The sequence below is a fragment of the Pristiophorus japonicus genome, chromosome 24, assembly GCF_044704955.1.
Source record: "Pristiophorus japonicus isolate sPriJap1 chromosome 24, sPriJap1.hap1, whole genome shotgun sequence".
Lineage (NCBI taxonomy): Eukaryota > Metazoa > Chordata > Chondrichthyes > Pristiophoridae > Pristiophorus > Pristiophorus japonicus.
The window spans coordinates 2,167,292-2,186,383 of record NC_092000.1 but is presented as its reverse complement, the minus strand read 5'-3'; the positions used below and the strand labels follow the sequence as shown (position 1 = coordinate 2,186,383).

Genomic DNA, 19,092 nt, shown 5'->3' with positions numbered 1-19,092 from the left:
ATGTTCCCACACAGAAAAAGGGTGAGATTCCCAAATCTAGAGCCCCTTGGATGTCAATGAGCATACAGGGTAGGATAAGGAAAAGGGAGGGAAGCTTTTGTCAGATACCGAGAGCTCAACACTGCAGAGAAGTATAGAAAGTTCAGGGGTGAAATTAAAAATGAAATTAGGAAAGCAAAGAGAGGGCATGACAAAATATTGGCTAGTAAAATCAAGGAAATCCCAAAGATGTTTTATAAATACATAAAGAGCAAGAGGATAACTAAAGAACGAGCAGGGCCTATTAGAGACTAAAAAGGTAACCTGTGTGTGGAGGCAGAAGACGTGGATATGGTTCTTAATGGAGTTTTTAACTCTCTTCTGCAAATTGATGCTGCATTAATTGTTAAATTTAAATCTGAGATTGATTGATTTTTGTTAACCAAAGGTATTAAGGGATATGGGGCAATGGCGGGTATATGGAGCTAGGTCATAGATCAGCCATGATCTCATTGAACCGAGGAACAGGCTCGAGGTGCTAAATGGCCTCTTCCTGTTCCTAAGTTCCTAATCAAGGACAGGGAAAAGCCATTTGATACTTAAAGCTTATTCCACTCATGCCTTATCTCTTCTAGCCTAGTGTCCTTGCCTTGCCTGAAAGTTTGTCCTTACACTAAAGTAATATTCTGGGTTTGGTTTATCTATACCAGTTAATATTTGATATACCTCCATGAGGCTCTCCTTTAGCCTTCCTCTCTCTTGGCGGCAAGAATCAGGCTGGAGCCTTGGATGCCATTTTGGAGTCAAATTAATAAGATTGTCAGGTTGATACCAGAGCTCTTGCAAAATCTTTGTTGACTCTTTCAAACTTATTTGTGCACACTTTCTGGCTGGCTGCAAGATGCGCAGATAATTTATAGTTACACTTTGGTGAAGTGAGGAAGCTGACTATTTGCAGCTGGGCCCATGGTGAACAATTTTTATCCAACAGATTTTTATCCAACGATAAGATTGGGTCCTGTTTTATTCATATTGTTTCCCATTGCTTATTATCTACTAATTATAGATATTTAATCCATTCTCAAAAAGAAGAGAGCCGTTATTATTCAGGTGGAACTTACAGTAAGTTTGTAGGGTCACCGAGGAGTTTGCGATTGGTTTTGTGGTGTTCGAGCCCAAGTCCACTTCTGCCAAGCAGGTGTACTCCTGTCTGTCATCTGATGTACTTGCAGTGAAACTGAAGACATTCTGCAATCTGTTATCTTCATCCGGCGAACCTGGTTCCCCTGTGGAATTACTCTGAACAATCTCACTCCCTCTCAGCCATGTGAGTATGAGCTTATTGTTTGGATAGACCCTCGGACCAGTGCACTCCAGACTATAGGTTTTGTTAATTTCCAGCACTTCAGGAGGTGAAGTAATGTTTAACTCTCGATCTGTTAAAGGAGGATCACAGTTAACACAATTCACTGAAATAATCTGCCTGAATATTCGTACCATTATCCCCGGCAATTCAATATAAGATTCAAATCCAGAAACAATTCACTGACACAGCTTCCCTTGTTATACAAGTCAACAGTATTGTTGCTCCCAATGGAGGAAAAAAACACAAAATGTCCACCCAAACTGAGGCAGAGCTGGGGACAGATCGACTGACATTCTGTGAAAGCAACAATATCCCGAGGTGACTTCTCCCCAGAGATGAAGGCACTTCATATTTGTACATGGAAGTTGAACAAATGATGTACAAAGTAAAAATGCTTGGGTTTCCAGCACCAGGCAACCCAATTCAGGAACATTCTGGACATCCTTAAAGAGTTTACCCTGTCTTCACCTTCCTTTTATGCCAGGTAATCAAATATGTAAGACCAAGAGTTTACATTTACTGTGTACTGTGACCACCTTTTCCTCCTTTAGTGGATAACTGTCTGATAAACAGATTACACTGCAAAGTACTGCAAAATCTCAATCTGGACACTCGGGGTATAGTCTGTGTTCCACTTACTACCATTTCTTCTGTTAAAATGTTCTTCACCCGACACTGAGTTTACCTACACTCCGTTCTTCCTTCCCTGTTTCTGCAGAATTGCCCCCACTCAATGTCGCTCTCTTAACCTGGCTCAGATTGTGAACTCACTGAGTGGGTACGGAGTGTAAACGCATTTCCCACCAGTGCAGTTCATTCCCTCACCTAATGCACTGCACCATCTGTTTTGTGTAAACCTGGGAGATATTTCACAACCTATAATGTTTTCACTTACTGCCTTTCCCCCCACTTCATATTTTGCGATCCAGTCTTAGAGCAAGAGTTTTTACTTACTGTATACTGTGACTACCTTTTTCGCCTCCTTCAGCTTAAAATGGTCTGATTTACAGATTACACTGCAAGGTACCGTAAAATCCCATTCCTGAACACTCGGGATATAGTCTGTGAACCAGCCAGTGCCGTTTGTTCTGTTCGAATGTATCCCTGGTTTATATTCCACAGTCACTGTTGGATCTGGACATGTTGTACGGCAGATCACCTCCAGAGAGTCTCCAAATTCCACAGCTGGGGGGTTTGTGTCGAGCGAAACCTCAAATCCAGCCACGTTTGCTGCCAGGGAAAGAAATCACAGTAAATACATTGAAATGGAATGCAGTAATTTTCTTACTTTGTAACTACTCGAATAAACAGGCCTCTTTTTAAAGAAGCATACCTATTCTGTGCAGTTAGTTCCCTCAGTACTGCCCCTCCGACAGTGCGGCGCTCCCTCAGTACTGCCCCTCCGACAGTGCGGCGCTCCCTCAGTACTGCCCCCCTGAACAGTGCGCCGCTCCCTCAGTACTGCCCCTCCGACAGTGCGGCGCTCCCTCAGTACTGCCCCCCTGACAGTGCGGCGCTCCCTCAGTACTGCCCCTCCGACAGTGCGGTGCTCCCTCAGTACTGCCCCTCCGACAGTGCAGCGCTCCCTCAGTACTGCCCCTCCGACAGTGCGGTGCTCCCTCAGTACTGCCCCCCTGACAGTGCAGTGCTCCCTCAGTACTGCCCCCCTGACAGTGCAGTGCTCCCTCAGTACTGCCCCCCTGACAGGGCAGTGCTCCCTCAGTACTGCCCCTCCGACAGTGCGGCGCTCCCTCAGTACTGCCCCTCCGACAGTGCGGCGCTCCCTCAGTACTGCCCCTCCGACAGTGCGGCACTCCCTCAGTACTGCCCCTCCGACAGTGCGGCACTCCCTCAGTACTGCCCCTCCGACAGTGCAGTGCTCCCTCAGTACTGCCCCTCCGACAGTGCGGCGCTCCCTCAGTACTGCCCCTCCGACAGTGCAGCGCTCCCTCAATACTGCCCCTCCGACAGTGCAGCGCTCCCTCAGTACTGCCCCTCCGACAGTGCAGTGCTCCCTCAGTACTGCCCCTCCGACAGTGCAGTGCTCCCTCAATACTGCCCCTCCGACAGTGCAGCACTCCCTCAGTACTGCCCCTCCAACAGTGCAGTGCTCCCTCAGTACTGCCCCTCCGACAGTGCAGTGCTCCCTCAGTACTGCCCCTCCGACAGTGCAGTGCTCCCTCAGTACTGCCCCTCCGACAGTGCAGTGCTCCCTCAGTACTGCCCCTCCGACAGTGCAGTGCTCCCTCAGTACTGCCCCTCCGACAGTGCAGTGCTCCCTCAGTACTGCCCCCCTGACAGTGCAGCGCTCCCTCAGTACTGCCCCTCCGACAGTGCAGTGCTCCCTCAGTACTGACCCTCCGACAGTGCAGTGCTCCCTCAGTACTGCCCCCCTGACAGTGCAGCGCTCCCTCAGTGCTGCCCCTCCGACAGTGCAGTGCTCCCTCAGTACTGCCCCTCCGACAGTACAGTGCTCCCTCAATACTGCCCCTCCGACAGTGCAGCACTCCCTCAGTACTGCCCCTCCGACAGTGCAGTGCTCCCTCAGTACTGCCCCTCCGACAGTGCAGCACTCCCTCAGTACTGCCCCTCCGACAATGCAGCACTCCCTCAGTACTGTCCCTCCAGCAGTGCGGTGCTTCCTCAGTACTGCCCCTCCGACAGTGTGGCACTCCCTCAGTACTGCCCCTCCGACAGTGCAGTGCTCCCTCAGTACTACCCCTCCGACAGTGCAGCACTCCCTCAGTACTGCCCCTCCGATAGTGCAGTGCTCCCTCAGTACTGCCCCTCCGACAGTGCGGCGCTCCCTCAGTACTGCCCCTCCGACAGTGCAGCACTCCCTCAGTACTGTCCCTCCGACAGTGCAGCACTCCCTCAGTACTGTCCCTCCGACAGTGCAGCACTCCCTCAGTACTGCCCCTCCGACAGTGCAGCACTCCCTCAGTACTGTCCCTCCGACAGTGCAGCACTCCCTCAGTACTGTCCCTCCGGCAGTGCGCCGCTCTCTCAGCACTCGAGTGTCAGCCTAGATTTCTGTGCTCAAGTGTCTGGAGTGGGTCTTGAACCCACGACCTTGTAACTCAGTGGCAAGAGTGCTTCTAACTGAGCCACGGCTGACATTGGGTTACATGGGATATACGGCACAGAAACAGGCCATTTGGCCCAACCAGTCCATGCCGGCGTTTATGTTCCATTAAAGCCTCCTCCCGTCTTTCCTCATCTAACTCTATCGGCGTGTCTGTCTATTCCCATCTCCCTCATATGCTTATCTACCCTCCCTTAAATGCATCTGTCATGTATCTTAGAGTATTATATATAACTGTATCCCAACATGCTATACATGACTGTAATAAGATATGACCTGTAACCACCAGCATACCTTACCACCGGGGGTGCACTTGCAAGAGACAGGTATATAAGGGCAGGTCTCAGGCAAGTGCAGCATTCCAGAGCTGTGAAATAAAAGGTTAAGGTCCAGAGGGACCTCGACTTCACTACATGCCTCGTGTGAATCTGTACTGAGGGGACAGGACTTTACAGTGGCGACGAGGATGGGATTACAGAATCCACAGAATGGCGAACAATGGATCAGATGAAAAGTATAATGCGGGAGACAATTGGGAGGACTTTATAGAAAGGCTCCAGCAAAGCTTGGTAACCAAAGACTGGTTAGGCGACGATACAGCAGACAAGAGAAGAGCCCATCTCTTGACCAGCTGTGGCTCGAAAACATATGCTTTAATGAAGGATCTGTTGGCACCTGAGAAACCAGCAAGCAAGTCGTTTGAAGAATTGAGCACACTGGTAAGAGACCACCTGAAGCCAGCGAGCAGCCTACACATGGCCAGACACTGGTTCTACAACTACAGATGCTGTGTGGGCCAGAGCATACCCAACTTCGTGGCGGAACTTCGGAGGATGGCTAGTTTATGTGAGTTCTCCGATGAATTGAGGAGAGAAATGCTGAGAGACTTTTTCATTGAAGGACTAGGCCATGCAGGCATATTCCGAAAGCTCATAGAGACCAAGAACCTGACCTTAGAGGCAGCAGCACTGGTTGCACAGACATTCTTGGTAGGGGAAGAAGAAACGAGGTTGATTTACAATGCAGGTACGACAACTAACGAAATATCGGAACAAGAAGTTCACAGCACTAAACAAGCTGCTATCCCCACACACAGACAAAACCAGGAGAACAGGCTCTTGACAGCAGGCAGTGACGCCAGAAGCCATCAAGGGCCACAGGAACGGCCGTTCACACCTCATTAACCCACAATGCGAGCAATCAACTACAAACTGAGAGAAGCTCAAGAGAGATCAGCCAGACGCAGCTCATTCTTTGGGAACACTTTGAACAATGGAACAGGTCTGTGCTGGAGGTGTGGGGGTGGGCACTCGTCAAGGGGATGTCGATTTCAGCAGGCTGTTTGCAGGAACTGTGAATATACAGGGCATTTGGTCCGCATGTGCAAATAAACGGCAGCTCGGCTGGTATTCGAATCGGATGGGTCGGAAAGCGGACCAGAAGATGGTGGGGACAGTACCCGGGACACCGATGTACAGCGGGTCAACACGATCAATGGCCGCTGCTCCTACAACAGGACGCCTCCTATAATGATGAGGGTCCTACTCAACGGGATATCTGTCAACATGGAGCTGGATACAGGAGCGAGTCAATCTCTCATGGGCGCTCAACAATTTGAACAACTGTGGCCGCATAAAAGAGACAGACCAAAACTCACAAGGGTCGACACCAAACTAAGGACCTATACCAAAGAAATCGTACCAGTCCTCGGCAGCGCCATGCTCTCTGTCACACACAAAGGGACAGTGAACCGACTTCCCCTGTGGATTGTCCCCGGAGACCCCCCCAGCACTGCTGGGGAGAAGCTGGCTGGAAAAACTAAACTGGAAATGGGATGATGTCCATGCCATGTCATTAGAGGAACGGATCTCCTGCTCAACAGTTATAAAGCGATTTGAACATCTCTTTCAGCCAGGTGTGGGCACTTTCAAAGGGGCCAAAGTCAAAATCTACATCACACAGGATGCTAGACCGGTCCATCACAAGGCCAGAGCTGTACCCGATGTGATGAGGGAAAAGATTGAACATGAACTAGACAGGCTTCTGCGGGAAGGCATTATATCACCTGTGGAATTTAGCGACTGGGCAAGTCCCATCGTCCCAGTCATGAAGCCTGATGGATCCGTACGAATCTGTGGGGACTACAAATCTACCATAAACAGAGTCTCCCTACAGGACTAGTACCCGCTGCCCAGAGCGGAGGACTTATTTGTCACATTGGCTGGAGGTAAACTTTTCTCAAAATTAGACCTCACATCTGCGTATATGACGCAAGAATTGACCGAGGAATCCAAGCTACTCACCACCATCAACACACATCGAGGCCTTTTCATGTACAATTGATGCCCATTCTGCATCAGGTCGGCAGCTGCCATATTCCAGCGCAACATGGAGAGTCTGCTCAAGTCCATCTCGGGGACGGTTGTATTTCCAGACGACATACTTATCACGAGCAGGGACACCGACTCCCATCTCCGTAATTTGGAGGAAGTACTAAAGCGGTTGGATCGGGTTGGCCTATGAGTCAAGAAATCCAAGTGCCTGTTTCTCGCACCCGAGGTTGAATTTTTGAGCAGAAGGATTGCCGCTGATGGAATCCGCCCAACAGAGTCCAAAACAGAAGCAATTCGCCTGGCACCCAGGCCCCGGAATGTCTCAGAACTGCGCGCCTTTCTCGGACTACTCAATTACTTTGGGAACTTTATGCAGAACTTAAGCATGCTGCTGGAGCCTCTCCACGTGCTACTCAGGAAGGGCTACAATTGGTTTTGGGGGGACGCCCAGGAACACGCCTTCAATAAGGCACGCAACCTTCTGTGTTCCAACAGTGTTTTGACTTTCTTTGACCCAGGTAAAAAGCTAGTTCTCACATGCGATGCGTCAGCGTATGGGGTCGGGTGCGTTTTGCAACATGTCAATAGTGCGGGCAAATTACAACCCATAGCTTATGCTTCCAGGTCACTTTCGCGGGTGGAGCGCGGGTACGGAATGGTAGAGAAGGAGGCGCTCGCATGCGTGTACGGTGTCAAAAAGATGCACCAATACCTTTTCGGGGCCAAGTTAGAAACCGACTACAAGCCCCTCACGTCCCTCCTATCCGAGAGCAAGGCAATAAACGCCAACGCCTCGGCGTGAATTCAACGGTGGGCACTCATGCTGGCGTCCTACGACTATACCATAAGGCACAGACCAGGCACAGACAACTGTGCCGACGTGCTCAGCAGGCTACCCCTGGCAACCACGGAAGGGTCTGATGAACAGGACTGTGAGATATTCATGGCAATCAATGCCTTTGAGTCCACAGGTTCGCCCATGACGGCTCGCCAAATCAGAGCCTGGACGGCCAGCGACCCCACGTTATCCTTAGTAAAAAGATGTATCCTAACCGGTGACTGGGCAGAGGCTCGCGATGCCTGCCCCGAGGAAATAAAACACTTTCACAGGCGCATGCATGAGCTATCACTACAAGCAGACTGCCTGATGTGGGGCAGCCAAGTAGTCATGCCCCTGCGAGGCAGAGAGGCATTTGTCCGGGAGCTCCACCGTGAGCACCCGGGGATCGTTCTCACGAAGGCCATAGCCAGATCCCATGTCTGGTGGCCTGGTATTGACGCGGACTTGGAGCTCTGCGTCCGAAGGTGCACCATTTGTGCCCAACTCAGCAATGCCCCCAGGGAGGCGCCACTGAGCCTCTGGCCCTGGCCTACCAAACCGTGGTCGCGGGTGCACGTAGACTATGCGGGCCCATTCATGGGCAAGATGTTCCTCATAGTTGTAGATGCATTTTCAAAGTGGATCGAATGCACCATTTTAAACTCGAGCACAACCTCCACCACTGTGGAGAGCCTCGCAACTATGTTTGCAACGCACGGAATCCCTGACATATTAGTCCTCCCATCTTTCCTCATCTAACTCTATTGGCGTGTCTGTCTATTCCCATCTCCCTCATATGCTTATCTACCCTCCCTTAAATGCATCTATACTATTTGCCTCAACCACTCCCTGTGGTAACGAGTTCCACATTCTCACCACTCTCTGGGTGAAGAAGTTCCTTCTGAATTCCCTGTTTGATTTCTTGGTGACTATCTTATATTGATGGCCTCTAGTTATGCTCTTCCCCACAAGTGGAAACATTCTCTCTGTATCCACGCTATCAAAACCTTTCATAATTTTGAGCGAAAAGAGACCCAACCTGTCCATCCTTTCCTGATAGGTATACCCTTGCACTTCTGATATCATCCTTGTAAGTCTTTTTGCACCCTCTCCAGTGCCTCCATATCCTACTAAAAAATAATATCTCACATTTATCTGTGTTGAATTTCGTTTGCCAATTATATGCCCATTCTGCAATTTATTAATGTCTTTCTGTAATTTGTTGCAGTCCTCCTCAGTATTAACTGTCCCCCTCTAATTTGTCAACCGCAAATTTAAAAATTGCGTTTTTGATTCCAAAGTCTAAATCGTTAATATAAATTGTGAACAACAGTGGTCCCAGCACTGATCCTTGCGTAACACCACTACCCTCTTTTGCCACTGCGAATAGCTGCCTTTACGCCTGTCTTGAAGCCAGCTAGCTATCCATTCTGCTACTTGTCCCCTGACTCCGCCTTCTCTAACCTTATTCGTTAGTTTATTATGTGGTACTTTATCGAAGGCTTTTTAAAAATCTAGATAAATTACATCTACTGCATTATACTTGTCCACTCTCTCTGTTACCTCTTCAACAAATTCAGTGAGGTTGATCAAGCAAGACTTTCCCTTTTGAAATCCATGCTGGCTATTCATTATTATATTTTTGGCTTCTAGGTGTTATTCTATGTTATCCTTTAGTAGGGATTCCATTATTTTTCCAACCACCAATGTTAAGCTGACTGGTCTATAGTTCCCTGGACATGTTCTGTCCCCCATCTTAAATATAGGTATTGCATTAGCTATCCACCAGTCTTCTAGCACTACACCTTTTTCTAATTCATTCTTAAATATGTGTAGTAATGCCTCTGCTATCTCTTCCCTAGATTCTTTTCAAATGTGCAGATGTAATCCAACCGGATCAGGTTTTTTTTCCTCTTCGAGTTTGATTAGTTTATTTAATATATCTGCTTTTTTAATTTTAAATGCAGTTATTTCATCACTAATCTCATGATCCAATGTCAAGTCCATCTGTTCTATCTCCCTGGTAAATACCGAGGCAAAGTAATTATTTAATATTTCTGCCATCTCACTATCACTGTTTGTTGTATTATCCTGTCCATCCCTTAGTGGCCCTATTCCCATCCTGGCCTTCCATTTTCTCCTCATCTCGGTTCTAAATTTCCTACCCCGTATCCTGAGACTGTGACCCCTTGTTCTAGACTTCCCAGCCCCGGGGAAACATCCTCCCCGCATCCAGTCTGTCCAACCCCGTCAGAATTTTATACCTTTCAATGAGATCCCCTCTTATTCTTCTAAACTCGAGTGAATACAGGCCTAGTCGACCCAATCTCTCCTCATAAGACAGTCCTGCCATCCCAGGAATCAGTCTGGTGAACCTTCGCTGCACTCCCTCTATGGCAAGTATATCCTTTCTTAGGTAAGGAGACCAAAACTGCACACAATACTCCAGGTGCGGTCTCACCAAGGCCTTGTATAACCGTAGTAAGACATCCTTGCTCCTGTACTCAAATCCTCTTGCAATGAATGCCAACATACCATTTTCCTTCCTCACTGCTTGCTGCACCGGCATGTTTTCTTTCAATGATTGGTGTACAAGGACACCCAGGTCCCTCTGTACATCGACACTTCCCAAGCCATCACCATTTAAATAATACTTTGTTCTTATGTTTTTCCTACCAACCTTCACATTTATCCACGTTATACTGCATCTGCTATGTGTTTGTCCACTCAACCTATCTAAATCACCTTGCAGCATCTTTGCATCCTCCTCAGAACTCACAATCCCTCATCCCATATTTCCTCTTTGCCTTCCTAGTTGTTTTTTTGACATCTCTACTAATCTCTTCGTATTTTCCCTTATCATGCTGTCCATGTAGTCCTCTTTCCTTATCCTCAATTTTTCCTCAATGGCTTTATTCATCCATGATGTCTCATTAGTGTTTAGCTTGTTCTTGTTTTTTAGCGGAATATATTTTTCCTGCACTCTGATCAATGCCATTTTAAATGCTGTTCTACGTCATTGCTTGCCAATATTGTGTCCATTTTCTTTTCCCAAGTTCTATTCTCAGCCCCTCAAAACCAACTTTTCTGCAATCCATTACCCTGGTGTTCATCAATTATTATTTTAACGTGTATTATATTATGGTCACTATTGCCGAGATGTTCCTCTACTTTTAGTTTTCTTATTTGCTTTGGTTCATTCCCTATTACTAGATCCAATAGCGAATCCTCCCTTGTTGGGCTTTTTACATATTGGATTAGAAAGGAGTCCGTATTCATTGTAGGAACTCTATTCCCTTATCCCCTTTACCTACCTCTTCTGTCTAATTAATATCGGGGTAGTTGAAATCCCCAATGATTAATATTCTATGTTTTTTGACTCCTTTCCCTAATTTGTCTGCATATTTCTTCAACTTCCGTTCTAGCCTATTAAAGTCATAGAATCTCACAGCGCAGAAGGAGGCCATTCGGACCATTGTTCCTGCGCCGACTCTTTGAAAGAGCTATCCAATGTGTTCCATGCCCCCTGCTCTTTCCCTCTAGCTCTACAAAATATTTGTTGATAAGACGATGAGGAGATTCAACACCTCCTCCAGTGCGCCAGCGCAGCCTTCGGCCGCCTGAGGAAAAGAGTGTTTGAAGACCAGGTCCTCAAATCTACCACCAAGCTCATGGTTTACAGGGCTGTGGTAATACTAGCTCTCCTGTATGGCTCAAGAGACATGAACCATGTACAGTAGTCACTGCAAGTCGCTGGAGAAATACCACCAACGATGTATCCGCAAGATCCTACAAATCTCCTGGGAGGACAGATGCACTAACATCAGTTTCCTCAACCAGGCCAACATCCCCAGCATTAAAGCACTGACCACACTTGATCAGCTCCGCTGGACAGGCCACATTGTCCGCAAGCCAGACACGAGACTTCCAAAACAAGCCCTCTACTCAGAACTCCTTCATGGCAAACGAGCCAAAGGTGGACAGAGGAAACGTTACAAGGACACCCTCAAAGCCTCCCTGATAAAGTGCAGCATCCCCACCGACACCTGGGAGTCCCTGGCCAAAGCCCTAAGTGGAGGAGGTGCATCCGGGAGGGCGCTGAGCACCTAGAGTCTCGTTGCTGAATGCATGCAGAAAACAAGCACAGGCAGTGGAAGGAACGTGCGGCAAATCTGTCCCACCCTCCTGTGGTTCTCGTATTGGACTGTTCAGTCACTTAAGGACTTATTCTAAGAGTGGAAGCAAGTCTTCCTCGATTCTGAGGGACTGCTTATGATGATGACAAAATATTTAGTTTTCCAAGTATATATCCAATTCCTTTTTTAGCAGCCTACTTCCATATAACATCAATTAAAAAGTAAATGTTTCTCCTCACAACTATTGGCCTCTCTTGTTTGTACATCTCAAATATTTTCAATCAACATCATCCTACTAATGACAACCAATGTGTTCTAAAAGGGGTGGATCTTACCTGACCATCTGTGCTGAACTTTCTTTTGAGGAGGTGGCATGCCAAATTAATGGAAGAAACCATTTGATGTATTAGGGGAAATGTTCTTCTCTGGGCACTCACTGAGCAACCAACAAATGCACTGCACCTCAGATGTGATGCATGTAGGAGGGGGAAGCTGCTTTTATTCCCTCTTGGACCATTTGAAATAACTCATAGTAGCTCCAGGCAGAGACCCGCCCTCTGACTAGACCATGCACCTAAACATTGGACAGAAAATCCGAGAGCATCTGCAGGCCTCAGCCTTGGAGAGTTGCGGCCAGAAGGCTTTGAACACTTTAAATTGCTAACCTTTTATGTGGCTAACTAAAGAAATAAAGGATGGTATCCAATTAAAAACAAGGGCATACAAAGTGGCCAAAAACTAATGGGAGGACAGAAGATTGGGAAACTTTTAAAAGCCAGCAAAAAAGAATGACTAAAAAAATGATTAAGAAAGGGAAGATAGACTATGAAAGTAAATAGCATGAAATATAAAAAACAGATAGCAAGAGTTTTTACAGGTATATAAAAAGGAAAAGAGTGGCTAAAGTAAATGTTGGTCCCTTAGAGGACGAGACCAGGGAATTAGTGATAGGGAACATGGAGATGGCAGAAACTCTGAACAAATATTTTGTATCAGTCTTTATGGTAGAGGACACTAAAAATATCCCAACAGTGGATAGTCAAGGGGCTATAGTGGGGGGGGGGAGGAACTTAACACAATCGCAATCACTAAAGAGGTGGTACTCAGTAAGATAATGGCAGATAAATCTCCTGGACCTGATGGCTTGCATCCTAGGGTCTTAAGAGAAGTACCGACAGGGATAGTGGATGCATTGGTTGTAATTTACCAAAATTCCCTGGATTCTGGGGAGGTCCCAGCAGATTGGAAAACTGAAAATATAATGCCCCTATTTAAAAAAGGAGGCAGACAAAAAGCAGGAAATTATAGACCAGTTAACCTAACATCTGTGGTTGGGAAAATGTTGGAGTCCATTATTAAAGAAGCAGTAGCAGGACATTAGGGAAAGTATAATTCAGTCAGGCAGAGTCAGCATGGATTTATGAAGGGGAAGTCATGTTTGACAAATTTGCTGGAATTCTTTCAGGATGTAACAAATAGGGTGGATAAAGGGGAACCAGTGGATGAATTTAGACTTCCAGAAGGCATTTGACAAGGTGCCACATAAAAGGTTACTGCACAAGATAAAAGTTCATGGGGTTGGAGGTGTAAATTCCTGTCCCTGCAGTACAGTTTCACACGAGGCACATACTGAAGTCAAGTCACCCAGGACTTGCATCTTTATTACACAGCTCTCGAATGCCACACTTGCCTGAGACCTGTCCTTATATACCTGTCTCGGACAGGTATCCAGTGTCTCCTGCAAGTGCACCCCTGGTGGTAAGGTAAGCTTGTGGTTACAGGTCATCTCTGGTTACAGTCATGTATAGCATGGTAATATACAGTTATGTACAGTAGTGTGAGATACATGACAGGAGGTAATATATTAGCATGGATAGAGAATTGGCTAACGAACAGAAAACGGAGAGTCGGGATAAATGGTTCATTCTCTGGTTGGCAATCAGTAACTAGTGGGGTGCCGCATGGGTCAGTGCTGGGACCCCAACTATTTACAATCTATATTAATGACTTGGAAGAAGGGACTGAGTGTAATGTAGCCAATTTTGCTGATGATACAAAGATGGGAGGAAAGGCAATGTGTGAGGAGGACACAAAAAACCTGCAAAAGGAAATAGACGGGCTAAGTGAGTGGGCAAAAATTTGGCAGATGGAGTATAATGTTGGAAAGTGTGAGGTCATGCACTTTGGCAGAAAAAAAATCAAAGAGCAAGTTGTTATTTAAATGGAGAAAAAATGCAAAGTGCTGCAGTACAGCGGGACCTGGGGATCCTTGTGCATGAAATACAAAAGGATAGTATGCAGGTACAGCAAATAATCAGGAAGGCCAATGGTATCTTGGCCTTTATTGTAAAGGGGATGGAGTATAAAAGCAGGGAAGTCTTGCTACAGTTATACAGGGTATTGATGAGGCCACACCTGGAATACTGCGTGCAGTTTTGGTTTCCATATTTATGAAAGGATATACTTGCTTTGGAGGCAGTTCAGAAAAGGTTCACTAGATTGATTCCAGAGATGAGGGGGTTGACTTATGAGGAAAGGTTGAGTAGGTTGGGCCTCTGCTCATTGGAATTCAGAAGAATGAGAGGTGATCTTATCGAAAGGTATAAGATTATGAGGGGGTTTGACAAGGTGGATGTAGAGATGATGTTTCCACTGATGGGGGAGACTAGAACTAGGGGGCATAATCTTAACCAATACCCCTATCATCACAGGCCGTCCCTCGAAACGAGGATGACTTGCTTCCACGTTAAAAAAGGATGAGTTCACAGCTGTTTCAATGAAGGACCCGAATTACATTCTCAAGGGTGGAAGGTGCCTGTACGTGGATTTTTTTAACATGTGGTGGCCGTTGCACACCAGCCACCACACGGGCTTGACAGAGCTTGGTCCAGTGGCAAGGGTTAACCAAGACGACTGGAGACCTGCCCTGCTGTACGGACCTAGTGCGCACATATATCGCAGTGTGGGCTGGTCTGTGCTGTCCCTCGGCCCCTGGCCCCGAACTCACGCCTTTCTTGGGCCCCGATCACATCGCTGTACAGTCTCTCCCTGCTCCTGCTGTACCTGCCCATGCTCCAATCACCGATCTGGACCTTGATGACGTCACTCTTCGCTGACATCGCCCTCCTGCACCATCTCATGCTGCCCCCCTGGAGTAGTATGCCTCCACGCCGCTGCTTTTATGGCCCCGACCTGCCGCTGGTGTTCTCACGCAGGTCGGGGCCTCCACGCTCTTAACCAATAAGGGAATAAGGGGTTATGGGGAGCGGGCGGGGAAGTGGAGCTGAGTCCATGATCGGATCAGCCATGATCGTATTAAATGGCGAAGCAGGCTCGAGGGGCTGTATGGCCTAATCCTGCTCCTATTTCTTATGTTCTTATGTTTCATTAGTCTGGAGATTGTCAGATCGCCATATGCAGTGAAGAGGCAACCCCTCCCTCCCCCCACTCACCCCCACCCCACTCCAGTGTATCTGGACTCCAAAAGCCCTCTCAGGGCAGCAACATATGCCAGATCTTCAGCCTTTCCCCTCAGATGACTCCACGCTGCCTAGGAGCAGCCACCCACCTCTCTCGACACAGGCCCTCGAGGAGGTTGCACCTAGAAGCACTAGAAAAGGCACAAAAACATACAGGTTTAGCCATCCAGGGAAACACAGTCTTAGGAAAAGGTAGTGTGGCTTGTGTGCATTTTGTACATTGTTGCAGCAGTACAGAATGTGCACTGTGGTTTATTATTTATAGAGTCACACAGGAAAGGGTGATGCTAACGGAAATGGAAATTGGGCAGCTTTTAAAAAAGGTTGCTAATCCACAGTTTTACATCTAGGCAGCAAGTTGAAAATCTATCCCAATGTAGGATACAGGCTGGAACTTCTCTTCCCTTTCCCAGCACACAAAACAATACACATGGTGGAAGAGGATAGTAACCATCAACTGACTGAAGCACTTCCTACGTTTATCACAAGACAAAATAATGAAATAAATTTACCAACTGTAGTACCGATTTAAGGTACATTCCTGAATGAAACTAATCTCTGACTAGCTGCCTGTTTTTTTCATTTCTCTCTTGTTCGCCATTATTTAGGTAGAAATATAAAACAATGCTAAATTTCTGTTTCCTGTTGCCAAACTGAAATCATCCAATATGACAGGAAATCAGTAACGGTGCATCACAGAATAAAACTAACTGTAACAGATATCATTCTAACTACACAAATGTGAATACCATATAATACTATTTGAGTCTATGTAAATAAATATATATTACTTATATTTAAAAGCACTTTACCTACCTGTTACAATGAAAAGTAATGGGAAAAGGCAAATACATGCAACCGGTGAAATCAGTCTAAAATCCATAATGATCGAATTTCAAAAAGAACAATGATGGTAAAAGATTCACAGACTTTCGAGTCGTTGACTACATCTGGAGTAACTGCTTGAGACTAAACCTATTTCTTTATGGAGTGGCAGAGTGTCTGTTCTGTTGCAAAGTCCTTTGATGAACGTGTAATCAACCAACCTTTCCGGTAACTAACTGCCACCAGAGTTCGGGGACTTTCCTCACTCAGTCTGTGTTTCACACCCTTCAAAAATAATATATCTCAAATTTCTACTCACATTATGCTGAACAATTATCAAACATGCAATTCACAAATAGACAAATAGATGAACATAATAAGCTGTGTATTCTGTGGTTGTAGGGTTCGTGTTAAGGATATGGAGCAAGGTTATGGAGGCAGGGGCGGAGCTTAGGTTGTGTGGGCGGGGATAAGATTGTGAGGGATGGTGTTCAGGTAGTGGGACAGGGATTGGGATGTGGGGCGAGATTAGAGGTGTGCTGGGCGAGGTTAGGGATGTGTGGAATGGGTGTAGGTTGGGAGACGCGGGGTTTAAGCAGTGGAGTGGCGTTAGGGGTGTGAGGGGCGGGGTTAGGAATGTAGGGGAGGGGTGTAGGTTGGGGGTTAGGGCTGGGTTTTGGACAGGGTTTGGGTTGGGGCGGGGTTTGTGTTGATGGGCGGGGTTTGGGTTGTGGGTGGGGTTTGGGGTTGGGGCGGGTTTGGGAGCAGGGTATGTGTTGGGGCGGGGTGTGTGCTGGGGGAGGGGTGTGAGTTGGGGGTGGGGTGTGTGCTGGGGGAGGGGTATGAGATGGGGGCGGGGTGTGTGTTGGGGACGGGGTGTGTGTTGGGGGAGGGGTGTGAGTTGGGGAGGGGTGTGAGTTGGGGGTGGGGTGTGTGTTGGGGACGGGGTGTGAGTTGGGGGCGGGGTGTGAGTTGGGGGCGCGGTGTGAGTTGGGGGCGGGTCTGTGTTGGGGGTGGGGTTGGGTTGGGGGCTGCGTGTGAGTTGAGGATGGGGTGTGAGTTGGGGGCTCGATGTGAGTTGGTGCGGGGTCTGGGTTGCGGCGGGGTGAGTTGGGGGCGGTGTGTGTTGGGGAGGGGTGTGAGTTGGGGGTGGGGTGTGTGATGGGGCGGGGTGTGCATTGGGGGCGGGGTGTGAGTTGGGGCGGGGTGTGTTGGGGAGGGGTGTGAGTTGGGGGCGGGGTCTGTTGGGGAGGGGTGTGAGTTGGGGGCGGGGTTTGGGTTGGGGTGGGAAGAGTTGGGGGGGGTCTGTGTTGGGGCGGCGTGAATTGGGGCGTAGTGTGGGTTGGGGGCGCGGTGTGAGTTGGAGGCGGGGCGTGTGTCGGGAGCGGTGTGTCGGGGGCGGGGTGTCGGGGGCGGGGTATATCGGGGGTGGGGTGTGTCGGGGGCGGGGTGTGTCGAGGGCTGGAGGTGAGTTGGGGGCGGGGTGTCTGTTGGGGCGGGGTGTGAGTTGGGGGGCAGGGCATGAGTTGGGGCGGGGTGTGTGTTGTGGGTGGGGTGTGTGTTGGGGGGCAGGGCGTGAGTTGGGGCGGGGTGTGAGTTGGGGGCGGGCAGTGAGTTGGGGGCGGAGTGTGTGTTGGGGGCGGGGTGTGAGTTGGGGCGGGGTGTGAGTTGGGGGCGGGCAGTGAGTTGGGGGCGGAGTGTGTGTTGGGGGCGGGGTGTGAGTTGGGGGCTGTGTTTGTGATAGGGTGCGGTGTGTCAGGGGCGGTATTTGGGTTGAGGGTGGTGTTTGGGTTGGGGGCGGGGCGTGAGTTTGGGGCGAGGTATGTGTCGAGGGTGGAGTGTGTGTCAGCGGTGGGGTGTGTGTTGGGGGTGGGGTCTGAGTTGGGGCGGAGTGTGAGTTGGAGGCGGGGTTTGGGTTGGGGCAGGGTGTGTTGGGGTGGAATGTGAGTTGTGGGCGGGGCGTGAGTTCGGGGCGGGGTTTGGGTGGGGAGCGGAGTTTGGGTTACATAAGAACATAAGAATTAGGAACAGGAGTAGGCCATCTAGCCCCTCGAGCCTGCTCCACCATTCAACAAGATCATGGCTGATCTGGCCATGGACTCAGCTCCACTTACCCGCCCGCTCCCCATAACCCTTAATTCCCTTATTGGTTAAAAATCTATATATCTGTGACTTGAATACATTCAATGAGCTAGCCTCAACTGCTTCCTTGGGCAGAGAATTCCACAGATTCACAACCCTCTGGGAGAAGAAATTCCTTCTCAACTCGGTTTTAAATTGGCTCCCCCGTATTTTGAGGCTGTGCCCCCTAGTTCTAGTCTCCCCGACCAGTGGAAACAACCTCTCTGCCTCTATCTTGTCTACCCCTTTCATTATTTTAAATGTTTCTATAAGATCACCCCTCATCCTTTTGAACTCCAACGAGTAAAGACCCAGTCTACTCAATCTATCATCATAAGGTAACCCCCTCATCTCCGGAATCAGCCTTGTGAATCGTCTCTGCACCCCCTCCAAAGCTAGTATATCCTTCCTTAAGTAAGGTGACCAAAACTGTACGCAGTACTCCAGGTGCGGCCTCACCAATACCCTATACAGTTGCAGCAGGACCTCCCTGCTTTTGTACTCCATCCCTCTCACAATGAAGGCCAACATTCCATTCACCTTCCTAATTATCTGCTGCACCTGCAAACTAACTTTTTGGGATAGGAGTCTGGAGGAGTCCGTGTTCCATGTTTTTATTGAATGCACAAGGTTGCAGCCCCTGTTCCACTATTTGAAGGGGCTGCTCCTGAAATTCTGGCTGCACTTCAGTCCCACTCTCCTGATCTTTGGGCACCCTGTGCGGAGGGGAGCGGGTAGGTCCGAAGGCCTCCTCGTAGGACTGCTCCTGGGCACGGCCAAGGGTGCCATCAGCCGGTCCAGGCAGCGGGCGGTCGAGGGGGTCGTTCAACCTGACTGCCTGCCTCTCTTCCGCTCTTACATCCGGTCCAGGGTGTCCTTGGAGATGGAGCACGCGGTGTCCACCGGTACGCTCGCGGCCTTCCGCGAGAGGTGGGCACCGGAGGGACT

At 48.6% G+C, this 19,092-nt stretch overlaps 1 protein-coding gene across 4 annotated transcripts in view; it reads right to left on the bottom strand.

Moving 5' to 3' along the window:
* The window catches only part of LOC139237874 (intercellular adhesion molecule 1-like), a 32,559-nt gene extending 16,343 nt beyond the window's left edge, over positions 1-16,216 (bottom strand). For all 4 annotated transcript variants that reach the window (XM_070867113.1, XM_070867115.1, XM_070867114.1 and 1 more), the window contains exons 1-3: positions 16,015-16,216; positions 2,300-2,575; positions 1,101-1,415 (exon numbers count right to left, since the gene is read on the bottom strand). In XM_070867113.1, coding sequence (XP_070723214.1) covers positions 1,101-1,415; positions 2,300-2,575; positions 16,015-16,081 — 658 coding nt within the window. In that variant the 5' untranslated portion in view covers positions 16,082-16,216. The remainder of the gene's footprint in view (positions 1-1,100; positions 1,416-2,299; positions 2,576-16,014) is intronic.
* Between the last annotated feature and the right edge of the window lie 2,876 nt (positions 16,217-19,092).